The following is a 9,188-nucleotide window of genomic DNA, read 5'->3' on the forward strand; positions in this document are numbered from 1 at the left end:
ATGAAATCAAAGCTCCCCCCCCCCCCCTCCAAAAAAAAACCCAAAAAAAACCAAACAGAAGCCACGCCTTCGGAAGATAACAGGGTCTTTTGCAACCGTTGATTTTTCATTTCTCCAATGTTCATAAAAACACCACGTTTTCTCTCTATAGTCTTTGAATCGTAAAAAATAATGTTCTGTGTTGCAAGGGGCTACCATTTTTTCAAAGCCACGCCTTCGGAAGATAACGGTATTTTTCAACCGTTGATGATTCATTTCTTCAATGTTCATAAAAACACCACGTTTTCTCTCTAGTCTTTGAATCTTAAAATGTTCTGTGTTGCACGGGGCTACCATGTTATCAAAGCCACGCCTTCGGAAGATAACGGTTTTTCATTTCTTCAATGTTCATAAACACACCACGTTTTCTCTCAATATTTCTTTGAATCGTCAAATGTTCTGTGTTGCACAGGTCTGCCGGGAGACAAGCTTGAGTTCTACAAGCAGGCCAAGACGGAGATCACGTACAGTCGGGAGGGGGATCAGTGGACCATCAACGTGGGTATCGTGGGCATTCCCAACGGCTCCAGGGTCTTCAAGTTCGCCTTGGGACAGCCGTACGACTCCGTCAACATCGATGGGACCCCTTTAAAGGTGGGTGGATGATGGGGGAGAGGGGTGACAGAGGAGGAGGGGGGAGGGAGCAGTGGACCATCAACGTGGGTATCGTGGGCATTCCCAACGGCTCCAGGGTCGTCAAGTTCGCCTCGGGACAGCCACCATTGATGGGACCCCTTTAAAGTTGGGTGGTTTAAGATGGGGGGGGGGGTGGGGGGGGGTGGGGGACTAATTTGGGGGTGGGGTGCGTTGGACCATTCAAAGGGACATCGTAGTCATTCCCAATAACTCCAGGGCCTTCAAGATCGCCTTTGGACAGCATTACGACTCCGTCAACATTGATAGGACCCCTTTAAAGGTTGGCGGATGAAGGGGGTATTGGATGAGAGAAGGAGAGGGAGCATTGGACCGTCAACGAAGGTATCGTGGGCATTCCTAAATGCTTGAGGGTCTTCAACAGCCTTAAGAAACCGTCAACATTGGTGGGACCCCTTTAAAGGTGGACATCTTGGTCGCTCCCAATGGCTCCAGTGTCTTCAAGTTTGACCTGGGACAGCCTTACGATTCCGTTTGATGGGACCCCTTTATATGTGGGTGGATGATGGGGGAGAGGGGTGAGAGAGGAGGAGGGGGCCGGGAGCGGGGAGGGGGGGCTGGGGGAGACAGTGGACCAACAATCTGGGTATCGTGGGCATTCCCAACGGCTCCAGGGTCTTCACGTTCGCCTTGGGACAGCCGTACGACTCCGTCTCATTGATGGGACCCCTTTAAAAGTGGTTGGTTTAAGATGGGGGCAGGGAGCCAGATTGGGGGGGGGGGGGGGGAAGGGGCGGGCAGTAGACAACTCAAAAGGACATCGAGGGCATTCCCAATGGCTCCAGGGCCTTCAATATATATTCTTTGGACAGCCTTACGATTCCGTCAATGTTGATGAGACCCCGTTAAAGGTAGGTGGTTGAAGTGGGAGAGTATGAGAGAGGAGGAGAGAGACCGGGAGCGGGGGTGGGGGCCAGTAGACCATCAACGTGGGTATCGTGAGCATTCCCAACGGGTCCAGGGTCTTCAAGCTCGCCTTGGGACAGCCTTACCATTCCGTTGACAATGATGGGACCCCTTGGGTTTGTTGAAAGGGGATAGGAGTGAGAGAGGTGTTGGAAGTGTGTGACTCAGTTTTGTCCTCTGTTCAACAGAGTGTGATAACGTGTTGATCTCTGCCTCACAGAGCGTGATAACAGTGTGTTCTGTGTCCCACAGTATGAGTTATTTCTAATATGCTGACTGTTAGCAAATGATAACAAGACATGTCGAGAAAAAAGATATCAAGCATGAGCCTTTTAGGCGAATGCTGATATCGTTTGTGAGACATGTCTAGTCTGTTATCATTTGCTAACAGTCAGCATTTTTGAAATAACTGTTTTATTACCGTTTAATTCGACCAAAAGAAATTTCGAAGCAACCCCGCGAATTAGACAGAACAGCCGCAATGGGAACTTGAGCGCTTCTACCTGATTATGCCTGTCAGTCAAAGAATTCTCGTGACATGAGTCAGCCAATCAGAGTAACACACCTCACGTGATGAATATTCACAGGTCAAATGCCTTTGACACACAACAATCTCACAAGATAAACCATGTTGGACATGCGTTTCGGTTGCTTCGCTATTTCTCGTTGAACAGAGAGCGACAGATTTAGAACCGACTCCAGACGGATGGGAAATGACGTAAAGATACATTTGATGTAAAGCGAGTGGCGCAATTTCACTTGATTTTTCCGAACTTTGATCATTTAGATTTCAAGTGAGCGGTCAGCATTGCACACTCAGACGATGGGCGGTGCCTTGCTGTTCCGTTACGCACCCACCGACAAAACTCGCTTTTCGGTATTGTTTAGATAAAGAGAGTAATACCTGACAGCATTTGACGTGTCATTCTTTAGAATAAATCACGCTGATATTGTTGAATTACATTATTACTTTGTCTTGTTAATAGCGTGATGAACAAAAAGGGTCCCTGCCTGAACGTCATAACATTTAGAGGGTCACCGAGAATCCGTCCTGACTGGTCAAAAAGCCATATGGGGCACTGAATGGGTAATAAAGCGTGATAACAGTGTGTTAGGTGTCCCACAGAGCGTGATAACAGCGCGAGCACTGCGAGACAACACAGTTAAAGAAGACGCGGGTGACGAGCCTCCTGCGACCTGTTTTCAGGGCATGCTAAATACCCCTTCCCCGAAGAAATTTCGTGCGATATTAACGCAATCCAAAGCCAGTGAACCCTGCTCTGTAAAATGTTGGTCCCACAAATATAACATTTGCATTGACGAAAAGTATTGGGTCCTGGCAAGTGCATGTACAAGCGAAGAAAGATTAAAGTTACTCCAATGAAAAATTTTACATAATATTTATCCCACAAATATTTTATTGCATAAAATGAAGTCAGCTCATGGATTATATTGAACACTTCTTTTGGAAATGTAGCAACATGAAATTGTTTTGGGAAAATGTTAGAAGATGTATATTTGTTAATACGGGAGAAAATATTATATTAACTGAAAAAGATGTATTGTTTGGTTATTCTCCAGAAGTGCAAACCCCCATAAACAAAATTATTAATCATATTTTGCTCATTTCAAAAATGAGTATCAGTAAGTATAGATATGGTAGGCCTATTGATATAAATGTGATGTTAGGATATGAATTAGCGTTGAGATATTTCAGTATTGTGTAAAATGTTGAAGGATGAATGATGGTACGTTGTAGACGGATGCTTGAATTTTTTTGTATTAAAAGCCCCACAATGATGTGCTTGGCAAATTTAAAAAACCAAAACAAACAAAAAACAGTGGGTTTTTTTGTGGTTTTTTTCCCCCATATTTCATTCAATTAATAAAACACAAGATAACAAACATGGTAACTGTATTTTCTGTTTGCACACATACTCTCTCATTTACATGCGGTTCAGAAAAACTTTTACATTATACAAAAGAACTAAAAATAGTCATACGTGAAAAAAATATAGGTTAAGTGTCAACATGTGTAGCATCAAAATGATCATATGTCATCATATATTGATCTTTTTAAAAACAATATTCGCATCATAATGTATGGCTGTCTTTAGCTTATATCAAAGAAAATAAACAATAATTTGTTTTTAATTAATAAAACTTCAGACTAACGAAATCTCAAAACAACATGATTTCCAAAAATAATTTCCAGTGTTAATCGTGAATCGGTTTTTTTAAAAATGCTTACGCACATCTTTGCGATTAAGATAATGTGATTAATCTTCTTTGCAAGGTTTGTTGCCTGTTAAAGAACTGGATTTTACACGTACAGTAAGCAACAACAAAAACACACACAAAGCAAATGGCATCGTCTGTCGACTAGTCACAGAAACAAACCTGGCGAGGTATGCGTGTAGGCTACTTCATACACGTCAGCCATTGTTGTTACAGTTTTGAGTCAACGTTGTACGTATTCTTCCGCAACAGGGTCCAATCGTCTGGGTTTCAAATGTTCTAAAAATAAATTCTAGTGTTGATTATTTTTTAGCCCTCTTTATTCTTACTTCGAATAATCCACGTGTGATTTTTGGTGTAATCAAAGTAGTTCGTTCTAATTTCTCACTTGTCTAAAAATAATCAACTAGATTTAATCCACCCCTCGGTTGCATTGCAGGAGTTGTATAACAGTGTGTTATGTGTCCCACAGAGCATGATAACCTTTGAGAACGGGTCCTTCGTAGAGCAGCACAAGGAGGCGGGGCCCAAGGAGTCGGAGATGAGGATCATACGCAAGGTGGACGGCGACAGGATGGAAGTGGTGCGTGCTCATATGAACTCTCTCTGTCGTTGACTGCATGGCTAGCTGGCTTGCTAGTTGGTTGGCTGTCTGGCTGTCTGGCTGTCTATCTGTTTGTCTGTTTGTCCGTCTGGCTTTCTGTCCGTCCGTCTGGCTTTCTGTTCGTCTGTCTGTGTGTCTCCCTGTGTGTCTGTGTGCCTGTCTGTCCATATGCATGTTTGTCTGTCTTTCTTTCTGTCTGGCTCTCTTGCACTGTCTCTGTCTCTCCCTGTCTCTCTCTGTCTGTGTGGCTATCTGTCTGTCTCTTTCGCTCTGTCTCCCTCGCTCTGTCTCTCTTTCTGTCTTTGTCTCTGTCCGGCTCTCTCTCTCTCTCTCTCTCTCTCTCTCTCTCTCTCTCTCTCTCTCTCTCTCTCTCTCTCCCTCTCTCTCTCTCTCTTTCACTTTCTCTCTCTCCACCACAAACGCACGCACGCACGCACGCACGCACACACACACACACACACACAAACACACACACACTCACACACACACGCACACACACACACTCATACACACACACATGCACCCACACACCCACAAACACACACACACACACATACACACACACATACACACACACACCCACAAACACACACACACACACACACACTCACACACACACACACACAGTTCGATACACCCAATTTTGATGTTAGTAATGGTTTTGAAAGATTAGCATCCATTTACACAAGATCGACAAGCAGACTTTCAGTATTTGATTTCTCTGTAGCTTACTTGTTTAAGTAATTAGTTCAAAATTTGACAAGTAAATGGACACAACAGATTGAAACAAGACTGAGTGTAAACACTATCAAAAACAACAAAACAAACAAACAAACATACAAACAAACAAACACACAAAATAGAAAACAACAATAATTCTACGCCGGAGGCTTGAAGAGCTAATTAAAAGGAGAGCTGTATTTTATATTCGGAAAGAAAATTAACCGCAGTGAAAAGAACGTTGTGTTTTATGTGTCGAGTCGGGAAAGAAGGAGGGGGGGGGGGGGGGGGCGCGAGGGGGTACTCGAAGTAGGCAGCCTAGAGCCATCATTATTATGACCGCATCCCGAAATGGCAGCCATGATGTATTTTGTCAGCGGGGGCAGCCGATAGTGTGGCCACGCACTCTCGCCACCCCGACTTGAAGAGATATCATTTTAAGACCATTGCTTCCAGACCATTCTAGTTGTTTCGTTGCCAAGCAGTAGATGTCGGTATCCGTCTCTGTTTCTATCTTTGTCTTTATGTCTTTATCTTTCAGTCTCTGTTTGTCTCTCTCTATGCGTTTGACTCGATCTCTTTGTCTTTATGTCTTTCTGTTTCTCTGCCCCTGTCTCTGCCTGTTTATCTGTCTGTCTGTCTGTCTGTCTGTCTGTCTGTCTGATACAACGCATTAGATACGATGATGATACTGTATCGTACAAGGTATCCTGGTGCTTTTTCGAGAACATAATTATATGTGCAGCTTCGTACATGTTTTTCGGTGTTTTCCTGGTCTTTTGTGCAGTATTAAACATTTGCACATACCTCCCTTTTTTCTCTCCAAATTTCCCTGTTTTTTCTCCTGCGATATTTTAATTTTGCAGATTTTTCCGCTCTGTTTCTCTTTTTTTTGTATGACTTGTTTTTCTCCATATTTATTCATTTATTTATTTTTATTTATTTACGAGGATTTATATCGCGCACGTATCTCACCACACAAGGCGACTCAAGGCGCATGTTACCTATTAATGCCGTGTGAGATGGAATTTTTTACACAATATATCACGCATTCACATCGGCCAGTAGATCAACAGCCTATAGGCGCTGCATCCACCTTTCACGGCCTATTATTCCAGGTCACACGGGTATTTTAATGGACATTTTTTTATCTACGCCTATACAATTTTGCCAGGAAAGACCCATATTTCGCTGTGTGTCGATTTCGTGTTTCAAGAAGTATGATATCTGTAACTCTCACATCAATCTTTCTCTGTATTGCCTTCCTCTTTCTTGTAATATTAAATCGTTGTAGCTTCTTCCTCAATAATGTATTGTGTCGTCTTTGTCTTTCTTTCAGTATGACATATGCTTAACGTCCTCCTCCATATTTCTCTGTACCACCGTCTTCTGTGATATGTTTGTAGCTGCTTCATCCATTATTGTTTTCAGTGTCGTCTTCTTCTTCTTTTCTGCAGTATCACATCTTAAAACTTCTCCCGCCGTATTTTTCTGTGCCGTCTTTGTGGAGCTTTTAGTGAGACACATTTGCAGGAAAAGGCAAGTTTTGTGTTTGACGACAGATGGTTCGTTTCCACTCTCTCTTCTTTATCTGACCGGCAGTAAATTCTCTCGAGGTTCATTCCTCATGAATACTAGCACAGCCGGGGACTTTCCAGAACAGAAGCCGCCCGATACATGCAGGCATGGGCGCCATTGTTGACTGTGGGCAAAAATAGCCGTCCCTTTACGGATCGTAGGGTAAAACTGTGACAGGGGAGGATGGAATCTAGGGTAAAAGCAAATTAGCCTGCACTGATCCTGAGGTCATGTTAGTTTTTATTTTATTTTTATTTGTGTACCTCAGTTGCATGCAGGCTGCTTCAACCGTGCCTTTTTTTCTTTTCCTTTTTTCCTTTTTTTGTGCCATTGTTATGTCGGGATCATCCTTCTTCATTGGTCTTTTCCTTAAATAATGTATAATCTAACCCTTAAATAATGTATAATCTAACCCTAATCTAACGTGGGTTCAAGTGCTAGTCTTTCGGATGAGACGAAAAACCGAGGTCCCTTCGTGTACACTATATTGGGGTGTGCACGTTAAAGATCCCACGATTGACAAAAGGGTCTTTCCTGGCAAAATTGTATAGGCATAGATAAAAATGTCCATCAAATACCCGTGTGACTTGGAATAAAGGCCGCGAAAGGTGAACATTCGCCTAACAGGCTTGAGGTTTGCTGGTCGATGTGAATGCGTGATATATTGTGTAAAAAATTCCATCTCACACGGCATAAAAGCGCTTTGAACTTCGGATAAGGCGCTATATAAATAAAGAGAATTATTATTATTATATTAAATAATGTATAATCTAACCCTAATCTCCTCCAGCATGGACATCCTGAGGTTATGTTAGTTTTCCATGTTCTTACGCCATCATGCACACCCACCCCACATTCTCTCCAGACTCTTTCTGGGTCAAGATGCTGAATTGTCTTTAAATGAATTAATTTCTCAAAATCCCTCAATTTCGCGGATTGACATTAGTGGCTTTGTATGAAATTATTTCATTAAAAAAAATATGCTCAAAAGCAGTCAGGTTGTCTTTTGCTGTGTGTATGAGTGAAGGGATTGTCTCGTGATCGATAGTAAAAAAAACCTAGGCAGTTCTGAGATGGTGAGTTGAATCGTTTATTTGGAACTTGTTGTTGGTTTTTCATGTCCTTCCAACCTATTTGGCTCTTCGGGTCAGTTTAAGCCAAACAAAAATATGTGTTGGTTTAGGGTAACGTTTTAAAGATGTAGTCGAGTTTAAAGGAGGTTACTTCCCTTAGTCTCGGTACGGTTCGCAAAATGTGCCAAAAGTTGATTTTTTTGTTTGAGAAATGAAAAAGGACACTATTAGGTTACTCTAAACCAACATATATTTTTATTTGGCCTTACTGCATGAGACGAAATGTGCCTTTAACTGAGGGCAATGCATAATTGCAGTTGTATTTTCAGTGACAAAACACACACGGCCTATGAATATATAATGAGCACAATGATCTGGTATATGTTGCAGCAAACAACTATGGGAGGCGCAACAATGACGTCGATCTACGTCAGATCATGAATATGACGTCATCAAGCACAAGGCACCTGTATTATGTCGTCAGAACGCTCATATGGGAAATATAACTGCCTTTTGGGATCCACCAGCAATAACGGAAAGACTTTAAACGCGACGATGCCTTGATGTTTGAAGTAACAACACAAAGAGCGACGTCACAATGATACGGAACTACCTGAACTCTGCTGACGATGCATTTGAAATGACGTCATAATAATTTTTGAGTTCCCGCGAGCTCAGTCGTAATGAATGGTTGATGTTGTGCTTGTTCTTGTTGCTTAACGTGAACGCCGCTGAATGCTCCAGTGAACTTGTACTGTTGATGTATTTATTATTATTACACGCTGTGGTTAGTTTACATGTGATATTCATTTTTGTCTTCGTGGTTAAAGCCCGCCCACTTCCCATTGAACGAGCATGCGCACACACTTAAACAATGAAACATACACACACACCAACAACGCACATGTCCATAAGCATATGGCAATGCCGCCAGACCTGGGAACCCATACGATTTCGCCGTATTGTGTACGCATGATTGTCTAGAATACGATCAGTACGGCCTTCGGGAAAAAAAAGCCCGACGAGAAAAATTCCTGGGCTATTTTTCTTCACAAGCGCAACCCAAAGCCGATCCAGTACTTTGACACATGATTACAGTTTTTGTTAGAAAACATTGAAAGAAGTATTTGTTTTTAATGTGTTGGTAAACTTAATTAACGGTGCGACAGACACGTGTGAAGCATGTTTAAATGTTCAATTGCAGTGAGGAGTACGCTCATTTTTCTGAAAACACACCAAGTTTGTTTGAGAATACTCAAGCGCAAAACATGGGTTCCAAGGTCTGCAATGCTCTCTATAATGCTGAGATATGAAAAGCCAAACGTTCGAATATAAGAAGCACAAGGGAAGCAACTGTGGTAATCACATTTGTATCT

General features: G+C 42.4%; 1 protein-coding gene across 1 annotated transcript in view; it reads left to right on the forward strand.

Annotated features, from left to right (window-relative positions):
* Window positions 1–441: 441 nt before the first annotated feature.
* LOC138949081 (fatty acid-binding protein homolog 6-like) overlaps window positions 442–9,188 on the forward strand; it is a gene marked incomplete at its 5' end in the record, with an annotated part of 9,184 nt that continues 437 nt past the window's right edge. Inside the window, 3 exons of the mRNA XM_070320821.1 lie at window positions 442–633; window positions 4,310–4,420; window positions 8,203–9,188. The exon at window positions 8,203–9,188 is cut by the window's right edge and continues 437 nt beyond it. Of these exons, the coding sequence (XP_070176922.1) occupies window positions 442–633; window positions 4,310–4,420; window positions 8,203–8,253 (354 nt within the window). The remainder of the gene's footprint in view (window positions 634–4,309; window positions 4,421–8,202) is intronic.

Source organism: Littorina saxatilis, linkage group LG15 (genome assembly GCF_037325665.1).
Source record: "Littorina saxatilis isolate snail1 linkage group LG15, US_GU_Lsax_2.0, whole genome shotgun sequence".
Lineage (NCBI taxonomy): Eukaryota > Metazoa > Mollusca > Gastropoda > Littorinimorpha > Littorinidae > Littorina > Littorina saxatilis.